The sequence below is a fragment of the Gordionus sp. m RMFG-2023 genome, chromosome 2 (assembly GCF_954871325.1).
Source record: "Gordionus sp. m RMFG-2023 chromosome 2, tfGorSpeb1-WG-v2, whole genome shotgun sequence".
NCBI lineage: Eukaryota > Metazoa > Nematomorpha > Gordioida > Chordodea > Parachordodidae > Gordionus > Gordionus sp. m RMFG-2023.
The window spans coordinates 27389864-27403462 of NC_088776.1; the positions used below are offsets into that span (position 1 = coordinate 27389864).

A 13599-nucleotide genomic window follows, 5' to 3' on the forward strand; every position below is an offset into this window, starting at 1 on the left:
GGTGTTATAGTTTGAACTTGTAAATACTCTGGTTCTACATTTAGGGGTTCTTTCATTAATATATTTTGAAAGTATTTGCTTTTATCATCTGACTCAATCCATTAAAATATGGATGTGATATGATGTCAAAAAAGCCTCATTATATTCAAATCATAAGAAATTTTCTTAAAATCTATTGCCCATGCCACCTTATTAGACAGCTTTTAATAAAGGTAACAATATTGTAAACTTGAATATTTAAGATAACCTATGCCCCTTTTAACCACACATAAATAATATACTTAAATATGTTTAACAAAATTTGTGTTTAACCATTTATCATTTTTTTGTTTATACAGGTTTTACATCTAGCCTGTACGTTGTCTCTTTTAACTTTTATTTTTAAAAAATTTCCATATAAAATTTTAAGTTGGATTTGATTCGCGGGAACTTATTTCCTTAATTTAAATTTTACTACCATAAATGTTAATCATTCACAAATTAAAAAAATGTTACATAAAATTGGAATGATATTCATCGAGTTACATTTATATATCAAATATAATCTTTATTTCGTTTTGGTGTTGTTATTTTTTTTAGCTATCTTACTTGATATGAATTGTAAATTTTTCAGCTAATTTTTATTGTCATTATATTTAAAATATGGTGAAAAAAAATAAGAAAATTAATATAAAATTCTCGAAGAAAATAAGATATATACTGTGATATGTAAAATTTTAAGCATGAATATTAAAAAGAATCTGTATCTGTATCTTTTGTAAAGAAAATGAAAATAATAGATACTTTTCAGAATAAAGGATCTTAGATACAGATACTAGTATCTTTATTAAAAATGTAAAAAAGATACAGATACAAGTATTCGCGGTACTGCCCAATACTGGCTACTATAATGATTAGACACTAATAAAGCACATAATAATAGCAAAATTTAAAAATTGGGTTTGCGAGCCCCCCCCCCCCCAAAAAAAAAATTTCAACCCACCCCCCAACGCCACTAAACACATCTGAAACTGATTTACGAATTCCTTGCAATAAATTTTGAATTCCTTATGCACGAAGACTCATTGGAGTGATATTCATTGAATTAAAAACTCTAATTAATATATTATTCACACACTCATTGGAGTGATATTCATTGAATTAAAAACTCTAATTAATATATTATTCACACTCACCATAGACTTTCTAAACAAATTATAAGCGTTATCCATAGTAATAGGATACGGAGGCATTTATTTCTTAACATTTCGATTATCTAACCACTTAAATTACTAGTGTATTTGATAATTACCCATAATAAAATAATCACAATAAAGATTTTGATAAAAAATCTTGTTTTCTGTATTTTTCTAAGTTTAAATAAAAAGGAAAATATTGATATATATATACCTAGGTAATCTGAATTCCAATAGGATATTTTTTTCCCTGACGCCAAGAGTCTAAGCACGACCCTTATTCCTCTAAACAAGCTGATTCTTTCACAAATGTCATATTTATTATCCCATTATGAATATAATGATAAATTAACAGCTATATATGCTTTTCACCTAACTTCAGAATGTTTATTGGATTCTCTTATAATTGATCCTTTTATTATACTTTATAATTCATGTTATTATTTTTTTTATTAGCTCATAATGTAAGAAATATTAAAAATCCTGTATATTATCATTAAAAAATTTTATATTATTTTCGCAAAAAATGTAAAAAAAACATTTTAACTATTGGCCAGGAACGACTGAATGGTTTATCACTTATGAGCGCTAAGTTTTTTTTATTAAATAATATTTGAATGGATTCCATTAATGATAAGTATTCTAGTACTCGTATATCTTGTAAATAGAAATAAGTTGGGGTTGTAACTCAAAAATACTCATCAAAGTTTCGAAAAACAACAAATAAGCCTTTTTAGAGAAAATTAAAAACATAGTTAAAACATTATTTTAAATTTCAAAGCTTTAACATTATGTTTTTTTCTTTAAAGTTTTAAAAGTTCTGTAATAAGTTTTAGATGTTGCCTTAACAAATAATTTCTTTTAAAGATTAGAAGCAAAAAATTAAGAAAATATTGATTAATGACACCCTTGACTTACTATAAATATAAAGAGCCTATTATTTTTTAACGTAGTAAAAAAAAATAATCTTTAATGTAATATAAAAATAATTATTTAAGAATTTTTTAAGAAAAATTTAGAGGAAATCAATACTTCCCTAGCTTTTATGGATCATAATATAAGATGAGCACAAATGAACTGCCTTGGATTCATAATATTAGGGCAAAATGTTTAAAAACTTTATAAAAAATTCAGATATTTAATAATTTATTTTGTTAGACTCATATACAATATAGGTAAATTAAGACAATAAATTAAAATAATGATAAAATTTATAAACGAAGGATGAAATGTATAAAAAATAAATTGGACGGGTTGTTTATAATTATTTAACAAGAAATGTTTTTCTATATTCCATGTATTGACTAAATATATAGGAGTAAATTACATGATAGTAATGTGGACTGATATAAGTCAAGACCTAGGATAAAATACAAACATTATTTGACGTTTTACATAATGTTGATTAAGTTCTTTAAGCGCTATTTTCAATATTCATAAGTTATAATTAATATAACCGGTAAAATATAAAAAAATTTTTTTATATTAAAGTCGTATTCCTATTTGTTCTAATTAAAAGTTTAATATGTAATATTAATAGAGCATGTCATAGGCGTAGCCAAGAGTGAGGGATAAGAAGAAATCCCCCCCCCCTTCAACTTGCCTGTTCTCGTAAATATTATTTTACGCTAATAAAAATCCCCCCCCCCCACCTATTCCAAAATGTATACAATATTGAAATAAAAATCAGTAAAAGTTAATAACTTTTAAAATAACAACTATAATTCAAAATTTTTAGAAATAAAATTTTTTTTAAAAAAAAATGAAACCCTAAAATAATTTTATAAAAACCGAAAATAGCCAAACGACTATAATAAGTGAACATAAAGACCTCCAATAAAACTTAACACACCTAACCCCCCCCCCCCACCCTCGCTTTAATAAAGTCCTGGCTACGTCTATGCATGAAATAATTATTTAAATAATTTTTTAATAATTTAAGATTTTTTGTGAAACAGGAAAAAAAACTTTTTTATCAAGATTTTATAGGATTATTATCTTTAGGTGTTTTAGAAGTGGCGTAATTAAAGTAAGTAGTAGCAGCTTTTTTGTTTCCAGATTGTAACAACAAATTGACATAACTTATACATAATTCTTCGAATTGTAGGTGCTATATTTAAAACAAAAAAATATATTATGAAATATTATATTATTATTATAATGGTAAAGGAAAATCAATTTAAGTGGTTATAACTTTCAACCGTCATTAATAATAAATTCTGATGGAATCGTGCAAAATGTAGGAAATTTATTATGAAATGAAGGTGACTTGTGTTAAAATTTTAGTTTAAGTGCTCATCTTGATTAAGATTACTCTAAAACGTGGCTTTAAGAGCTAAGATAAAATAAGGTTAAAATTTTGTTTAGATTTTTGGAAGATCAACAAAAAGCATCTTGTTGGGCAATAAAAATCTGAAAAGAGGAAATTTAATTTAAACAAATGTTTGGTCAAAAGGCGACCGTGTCATAATAATTTTAAAAAATATTAGGGCAGTGAATAAGAGATAAGGTGAAGAATTCCAGTAGCTACAATCCGAATGTGTAAACATAAATATCAATTTAAGAGGGTAATATTTTATTTAAAAAAACAAATTTTCACAAATTTTTCATTTACAAATTATAATTAAAAATGTATATTAAAAAACAAATAATATATTAAAAATGAATTAAAAAATATATATGTATAAAAGAGAAATGAGATAAAAAAAATAAAATTTTTAAAAAAGGTAGAAATCACCCTAGAGAAGAGTGAATGCTTAAAAAATTGGACCGGGTAAAATCCTTCATTGGGGTCCCCTGAGATCTGCCTCATTTTATTTCCTATAGTTTTGATGAAATTGAGAGCATCACTTCCATACATGCCTAGGGTATTGGTAACGATTGGGATAAACACGGTATTGGTGAGGCAAATATATTTGTTTTTTTAGGATTTCTGTCTTTTCGATGGCAGAAAATGAGAGGTTGGACTTGGCGGCAAAATCGACACAGGTATAGCCCCAAGCTAGTGGGAGACCATTGATCCAGGGAATGAGAGATATGCCATCGGGGCGTATGGCGTTTTCGTTTGAGAGGCCCATTGGTTCGAGGGTGGATGGAATATTAACTTTTTTAAGAGCAGCTAGTAAGATGTTGTTAATAGATTTATGACGCGGTTGTCGTCCATGGGAGAACTTGCAGTGCAAGGGATTGTAAGCTTTCGATTCGATGGGATGGCCATAGTCGATGCAAATTGAGGGAACCACGGCATTACAGCCAAGGCGGAGGGCTATGGAAATGCGTAGCTGTTCACAGGTCAAGAGGAGGCCAAGATTGGAACTGGGGATGGCTTCCAGCCATTCGTAACCTGAGCTTGCATATAATAAAATTAATGAGATTGTCCTCAAAGGGACTGTTCGAAATAAGGTATTCAACGGAACGGGCGATCAGAGGAGCATCCCAGTCTTTCTGAATGCTGGAAACCGGACGACAGAGGGTGGGTGAGCAGTTGCTGTCCCAAAAGGTGAAAGCCTGCAAGAGGTCAGTATCTGATGGAGTGGATCCATTATCGATGATAGGTTGTGCAGCAAGACGAGATGAGATAAATACTAAGAGGGAAAGTTGTATCGGGGATCGGATACCAATACCACCAGACTTGTTGGGAAGGGTGGCCTGAAACCAAGATGAATTGGAAAATTTAAGGTTTGATATGTTTTCAAGAAGACCCTTAATTTGGGTTTCATAAGAAACGAGCAAGTCGCGGCATTTAAAGATCGGAGAGGATCTCAGGGCGTAAAGGATTTTAGGTATGTTGAAATAATTTTTTATTAAAAAAAAGATTGATGGGTTGGGAGGTAATTAAATAATATATTTAATTTGGATAAATTGTTAAGGGATTTGTTTAAAATTGTATCGATAGCCTTTTCACCTCCTATGGGTGATCCGAGGTGTGTCATCTCATCTCTGTGAATGACGTGATATGCCATGTCTGAAGGGATAGAAGTGGGATTTAGGAAGCAAATCTCACATTTGGGAAGGTTGAGAGATAGTCCGGTTATATGAGAGAGATTCTCAATGATGAGGGGGATGGACATAATTGAGGAGAGGTTGCCCGAAACAATGCCATCTTCAAGATACCAGGAATTTAAGGTAAGGTTAGATTTAGATTGAATTTCCTGGATTATCTTGTGGATCCCCATGCAAAAGAGGGCTGGGCCTAAGGGGTCACCTTGCTGAATTCCCTCTTGAGATACGATTATTTTTTTATTGAATTTTAAAAAAGTATGGCTCGAATAGCTGTGGAGGATGTAAGTAGAGTATTCGGGATATTGGTTGCAAAATAGAGGAACGAAATATTATTTCTTCTTTTTTACAAAAATTTATTCTGTAATTGTATTTTAAGATTTAAAAGTTTTTAAGCAATTTTTTTTCTCAACTTATAAAAATCTAATTAATTACCAATAGAAGACTCCTAAAAATATGAATTTTTAATCACATATTTACCTTAATGTTTTTCCTTAAACAAAAATAGAAGAACACAAATTTAGGTCCTCTTCAAGCAAGTTATAAAGCCAAAATGTTATCAAATACAGTGCACAATCAAATAGTTATTATTCTCTATATAAATCAGGCGATCAAATCCCAATTATACCGGATCCGCCAGTCTTTTGTGAACTTGATTTTTATACATCAATTCCTATACTCGGGAATTCCCAAAACAAAGACGTCTAGTTGTTCACTCATTAATGGCCCTCACTCAACAATAATTTCGATTTACTCACAATATAGCCCGTTCATCCTTTCGGGCGTGTAGTCAGAAATTTTTTATGGGGGTGAGGGAGGGTGTGTAATTTTTTTATATTAAATGGTTGTTCTGGAATATTAAAAATTTGTTAATCATATAAAATTTATTCGAACCGATCATATTAAAATGACAATTTCAAACACAAATAATAAATATTGGAAAAACAAAATATTTTAGAGCGATATAATTGTTAGCCATATAGCCCAGTATGTAAATCACCATAAAACATGAATTAAACATTAATATGAAGAAGTTAATCAAAATATCATTCATGAATGAAAATTTAAATTTTTTTACGATTGCGCTAATTTTTCAATAATTTGTTTTGTAATTGAGGCTTAAATCCCTATTAATATTAGGTAATGCTAGTTCATTCAATCGATTTTCCGACATAATTCTTAAATAAGTATCCCCTCATTTATACTTGTACTAATGGGTAATGTTACCAAAATATACAGTAATAGATTTGGAAAAGGTTACATATATTTTAAAGTATGCAATGCTTCCATTGCATTTCTTGGAGAATTATTCATTAAAATTAATCTTTCATACCAAGATTTAAATTCGGAAATTAATTAACCATCAGGTACATTTATAACCTATGAATAAAATTGAGCAAAATATTTAATTGCATAATCAAGATTTATTATATCCTGTCAATATTATCCTTTAATTTTTTAAGTTTAAATATAATAATATTCGTGTAACCACAGTTAAATCCATATCATTTTTTAGATAAATATTGCATAAAATTGGTCTGTAATTAAATAATTCATTAATACATACCAATGCGAAAAAAAATCGGCTGTCCTATTAAATCTAATAGTAATATCTATTTTAGACCAACAAGGGAAATTAAAATAGGCTCTTCTAGATTTAAAAAAGCTGTAACAGTTTGATGCTAAGGGTTCATCGTGTCTGGCATGCATTTTACAGTTTTTTTCTTGTAGCACAAGAAGTCTTAAAAATAATTATATTAAAATTTCTAATGATTACTAACTGTAATGTATTTAAAGAAATTGATTTTTATATTTGCTTTAAGCTACAATTTATTATAATAGATAAAAATAGAAAAACATACATTATATATATTTAATTATATGAAATAAATCACTTTATATTATTAATCTGAATACATTTCACTAACCTCCTCAAGACCTTATTTCTTCATTATCTATATTTTTAGATTGTTCATTTTGTTCAATAGTTTAAATTGCAATCAATGAGCAACAGATTGTGAAGATGAATAATCAGTTATAAAAATTTCTGATACCATTATTTGATTTTGGTTATATATATTTTATATTAAATTATATTACTTTTTGATAAAATATTCTTATATCCATCATCGTTAAGGTTTAAAAAAATGCAAAAAAACATTCGTGAAAAAAAAAATTAATACACATGAATAAAAATTAATTTGACTTTTTGCTAAAATTGAAAATAGAATATAACTTATTTGAAATAAAATACTTTGCATTTAGTAATTCATAAGGCCTTTTATATTTTAAAAAACTCTGGATAGGAGCCTGCCTCCTTCATAAATACCATTTAAACATTCCTAAGACAAATCATCAAATATTTTATCATGTGGGAGAGGGGGAGGTAAAACTGCTACACGTGATTCATATAACAGCGAAAATATGTGCATCCTTAAACTTAATTTATAGAACGAATTTCATCCATCGCAATTTGTTTATTCCGATTTTTCAAAAACTTTATTCCAAATATGCGAACTTAATTTCAAGAAAACTTTCTTCCCCGGCCATCCTAAATATAGAAATGTGACTATCTAACTCTATATTACCGCTGGCCTATCCTTCAAAGTTATCAACAACAAAAGTCTTCCTAAACACATCTCTACAATCTTTTTTTAAACTCAAACAAAAACTTTTTAATTTCTTTTTAATAAAACTTTAATTTTAAAATTATTCACGCATTCCGCTTAACTAAATGATAAAACATGAACATAAAATTAAAGATTATCTCAAAAAAATACTCAATGCTTTCTCTTCAAATAACCACAAGGATCCCCCATTAAAATCTGGAGGCCAAGGGATTCAATCCCTATTGTATACATTAATTGCCGCCTTAATTTGATCAAGACTCAACAGAGGTATTAATTTCAAATGTATGCACCCTCCCCGATCAACTATGAACTGATATTTAAATAAATGGTCAATCTCTTCTTGCCTTACTTCATGTTTACAAAAGGATTAAAATTTTCCTCTGATTAGACGTTCCGTGATCGAGACAATCCCTAATTAAAATCTCGAACCTTCATCTTTCAGAACAAATGAGGATTTCTATAGGAGTTTCATCTTTTGCCTGTTCTCTTTGTAATGCCCAGGTAGACGAATTTCCTCCATCATATTGCCAATTTTTGAAAATCACCCACCCCATGCATAGTACAATAAACTCCATGATAGCCAAGGCCATACAGTGAGCTTAAATACACCGGAGGCAAAAATAAGGATGGATTAACCTTCATCCCACAAAAGAAAGATTTTCCTCCAGCATGGGATTGTATCTGCAATTTTTTTACCATGAAAACTGTCTTTCATTGGCATAAATCTTATAACAAATTTTTGTGCCTGTGGTCACTTCTATACTTGGCAACTTCGGGCAAATGGACCTATACTTTTTAAAAAAAAATAAAGTAACAATTATAAGCGGTCTCTGGTAGGATAAATTTTCTATCTCAAACAAAAAAAATAGGTTAGAAATATGTCGACCTAACCTACTTCCAATCAGAGGCACCCGCAGGAAATTTTCTCGGGGCGGGCAAATTTTATATATAAATGAGGCAAAATTAAGAGCCATTTTTCGTTAAAAAAGATTAACAAAATTAATAAGCTTCTATTGCTTTAATTAAAAATATAACATTTAATATAATGACGTACATTATTGGTTAATCGATATAAAAATCCTATAATAATTCATAAAATGAAATAAGGATAAAACTTCCAAACTATGAATCATTGTCATCCTTAAAATAAATATAATGATTGGTTAAAAGGTAAATTTAAATTAAATCTAAATTTTAGTTGGAATTTCCTTGATTTTTGCGAAAGTATTGATTTTCTTGTGATTCGATTGCGATGAATCTTAATATGCATAATTAAGCTAACCGATCGTAACGTATTGTTGAACGAAGATAGTTTTTGGCTCTTTTGATAGTGCTAAAACTTCCTTCTACTGAATACATGTCGTATAGGTAGTGAGAAGGCAATTAATGGTGCCCATTGATTGATTTTAAATATATGTTATCTTCCAGTACCTTGGAAATATTAATTTCGTGGAAATTAAACGATTGACACGAAATTTTAAATTCCGACCCAGGAAAATTGTTTCCTTGGATGAACATTAAAGATAAATGATACTATCAGAAGTATTACGATTGTTTTTCAAAATAATTTTTAAGACATCTATATGCCTCTTATCTTCAATAAAATTGATGGCATTTTCTAGAAGTTGGAAACTTACAGTTTCAGAAGAATTTAATTTTCTAGAAGAAGACAAAACTTTCAAATAATTCTTAATAATAATTATAAAAAAAATAACGTTAAATTTTTCAGGGAAGAGCAAGTGCCCCCAATTACCCACATCCATGTAGCTTATTTATTATTTTTATTTTATTAGCCTTTTCGTTATTTTAGATTTTTTTCTTTGATATTTTATATTATTTTTTAATTACTTAAAAAAATTTCCAATCAATTTCATCGTTTATTATTTTTTTAAAAAATATTTTTTCATTAATTATTCCATAACCATATAAAGAATACAATATATAAAAAAATAAATTTAGAATATTGTTAATAAAATTTTCAGTTAATTTAATTTAAATTCGTTTATTTCAGTAAATGACTGGAAACAAAGTTAGTGCAGAGTGTTCAAATTCTAAAAAAATGCATTTTCCAAAAACCTCATCAAAATAGTATTAGAAGATAAAAAAAATTTGCTTTTGTAAAATAAAAAATCCTATCAGAATTTCATAATCTAAGGAAATATTTGAAATAGACAGTTGAATTATGCTAATTCTATCCTATTCATATAAATCTCTTGACCATATTTCCCTATTTAATAAAAAACTTATTTTACTCATTTTAAAATTTAAAACAAAAGAAAGCTTATTGTGATGGTTTATCAAATAATCATATATAACTTCATCATCTTGACTTTCGAATATGTTTATACCGAATTCTTTCAACCCTTTATACAATAGATATGCCATATCCCCTCTTTGTGCTTTAATGAGAGCCTGACATGCTTTGTAAAATGACCCAATGTGTAAATAAACCATAGAAGCCATCATCTTATATATAACAAAAAATGATTAAAAACTTTATACATATCCATTTCTAATATATATCATTAAGGGAATGAGATTTCAATTTTGCTAAACCGAAATCAGTAAAACACATATTTCACCCGAAAAAACGTTGGGTGGGTTGAATTAAAATAAATATTGGTAATATTAATTTTTTTATCATTAAATAAAGTATTCATTTGATTTTAATCTTCAAAATAGATTATGAGCAAAATAAAAATAAATTTGATCACTTTTTAAAATGTAGCTTTGTGGCAAAATAAATATTAAAAAATTTTCAAATAAATATTTAAACATATAATATTTTTAATTTTTTCAAGAGTCAAATAATTTTTAAATAAAGTTAATTGGGAATTTTAATATTAAAATGAAAAGAGCAATTAAATCAAAAACATGTGTTTGGAGAAATGTATAGGATGAAAAAGTAAATTTATTAACTATCTTTTTGTACCAGAAACAGAAACAAATGACATTTTGTAAAAAATCAAAAAAATGGGCGCCCTGGCTAAACTGGTAACCGTATATTAAGGTGACATTATTAATTATATTTATCGTAATTTTTTTTAATTAACTTTAAAACTCATTAAATATAAGAGGAGACTAAGGTAAACAAAATATTCGACTTATCTGTACTAAATGGATCGCACTAAGTTCATTCTTTTAAATTATTATCTCTTATATATATATATATTTATTACTTACTAATATTACTAATGTAAAAAATTTACCAATGAACTGTTGGAGGTACGTTCCAAATGATTGGCCCACTTATCCACGATATAAATATAATCCTTTTCTGTCAACGTAAGCTAATAAATATAAATAATTTATTTTTTAAATATTATATATCGAATAACCTTAGCCAACCAAATAGACTTTTCCCAATACCCATAGGTTTGAAGATATAAACATGCATCGATGTATTTTCCGATACACCCCAACATGGATAGGCCATCTTTTCGGGAATTAATTAATGGATAAAATAAGATTAAAGTAAAAACAAGAGTTGTTACAAAATTTTTGAATTATCATTAATGACTAGGTTTTTAAAATTTCTTTATTATATATAGACATTGACACCACATTTATATTACAATATAATATATTAATATACATTAAATATAGGAAATTAAAGGATTAAATATTAATAAATAAACCCTATGGCAACCATGACAATTAAACAGGACCCGATGAGATAACCCGAATACTCTCGAAACATTGCATAACCTCGTATGGGATTATACTTGCGTAGATTATTTTGCCAGATCATTTTAGGTCAACGTCAAGAGAGCAGAAAATATAACACTTAAATAATTGTTCGGTCTGGTAGTTTTAGACACCTATAGATCATTTGGACCTCAAGCCATAAAATTATTCAAAACAACAGGGCAAATGTTATCTTTGATCGTAGGTGACCAAAAAAGGGTTTCTATTATGACAAAGAATATTGATCGAAATTTGATACCACAATATTTTGAATCAAATATTAAAATCGTTCAAATAATTTCACAAATTACTTAATATATTCAATAAATATGAATGAATAATTTCTTGTTACATAGTCATATTATTCTATAATTAAAAATAAACATAATAATAACTTCAATGTTATTTTAGTTTTTTTCTTCTCTCTTTAGCTTTAACCTTTTCTGGTGGTAAGCTCCTTCAATATCTCTTTTCACTTTATGTTATTCATACTATCTCTTTTATCTAATTTAATATTGGCTCTAACTTTATGGCCCTATTGAAGTTTTGGCCTTCCTCTTTTACGTTTACCCATCACTTCCAAACTCTAAACCTTATTTCCTATGTAGTTCATAGGCCCTCTCATTGTATGCCCATACCATCTAAGTCTGTTTACCATTATCTTAGTCTTAATGGACACTACCTTTAAACTTCCTAGTAATCTTGTACTTCGCACTTTATCCTTTCTTGCTAACCCAGCAATCATCCTCAGCATTCTCATCTCCATAGTTTGTAGAATTCTCTCGTCTGATTCTTTGGTTGGCCATTCCGAACTATATAGAATAGTTGGTTGTACTATGGAACTGTAAATTTTTCCCTTCAATTTGTGTAAGATTTTGTCAAAGAGCACTCCAGATAAAGATCTCCATTTTAACCACCCTTGATTAATTTTACTCTTTATCTCTTTCTCTATTGTGCCGTTTGTTTGTATAGTGGAGCCCAAATATTTGCTTCTATCATCATGTACTCCGTCTTTTCTCTATTTACTTTTAGTCCGTGCTTTTCTAGGATATTTATCCAGCTCACTAATCTTTCTTTCATTAATCACAATATATTCTGCAAATATCATATTCCACGGTAGTGTTTGAGGTATAGACTGCGCTAATACATCTATTACTGGTATGAAGAGAAGTGAGCTGAGAGCCGACCCTTGATGAACTCCCTCGGCTATTGTGAAGCCTGTTGAAGGTTGTGCTACGGACCATTGTTGTATGGCTCATATATATATCCTGTATTATTCTTATATATTTTTCGGGAATATTTTTGTGGCGTAGCGCCCACCACATAAGTTTTCATGGGATTCTATCGAAGGCCTTTTCTAGATCGAGAAAGACCATGTGTAGCTTTCTTTTCCCTGTATTTTTCACTCATTTGCCTAATTGAGTGGATACCATCAGTTGTTGATCTTCCAGGCATAAAGCCAAACTGAGTCTCTCCTATTTCGATTATCTCTTAACCTTTTTTCTATTATTTTTTCGTAGAGTTTGACCCTGTGACATTAGTTTTATGCCCCTGTAATTATGACAATTGTGTGGATCCCCTTTATTTTTGAAGATAGGAACTAGATAGTTCTGCCTCCATTTTTGAAGGGTCTCTTCATTACCCAGTATTTTATTGTATAGATTTGTGAGGAGATGTATTCCATCATCTCCTAGTGCTTTAAGGCTTTCTATTGGAATATCATCTGGACCCCTAGCTTTGTTGTTTTTCATATGCTAGAGGCATGTGATTATTTCTTGTTCTGTTATGGGTTGTGTAAGGTTTTGACAAGGGGAGTGTTCGTCTAGATGTAGTAAAGTTGAGAAGCTCCTGAAAATATTCTTTCCATCTATTCATTATTTCTTTTTCCTTTAATATCAATTTCCCATCTTTATTTTTGATTACTTTCGGAGCTCCGTTTATATCCCTAGAATTCTTTTCTCGCTGTTTGGCTAATCTGTATATTTTATCTTGCCCTTCTTTGGTATGTAGTTCTTCATACATGTCATCGTATGCCATAACTTTGGCCCTAGCCACCGCCTTTGTAGCTATTCTCTTGGATTTTTTGTAATTTGTCTTGTCATCTGGGT

General features: G+C 28.9%; 1 protein-coding gene across 11 annotated transcripts in view; it reads right to left on the reverse strand.

Annotated features, from left to right (window-relative positions):
• Positions 1–2407: 2407 nt before the first annotated feature.
• The window catches only part of LOC135925090 (WD repeat-containing protein 11-like), a 129564-nt gene continuing 118372 nt past the window's right edge, over positions 2408–13599 (reverse strand). For 4 of the 11 annotated variants that reach the window (XM_065460258.1, XM_065460261.1, XM_065460257.1 and 1 more), the window contains 4 exons: positions 11143–11240; positions 11014–11094; positions 10121–10270; positions 2408–3285 (listed from right to left, as the gene is read on the reverse strand). In XM_065460258.1, the coding sequence (XP_065316330.1) occupies positions 3151–3285; positions 10121–10270; positions 11014–11094; positions 11143–11240 (464 nt within the window). In that variant the 3' untranslated portion in view covers positions 2408–3150. Of the gene's footprint in view, positions 3286–10120; positions 10271–11013; positions 11095–11142; positions 11241–13599 lie in introns of those variants that run through there. The other 7 variants (XR_010571524.1, XR_010571523.1, XM_065460263.1 and 4 more) reach the window with 5 other exon arrangements.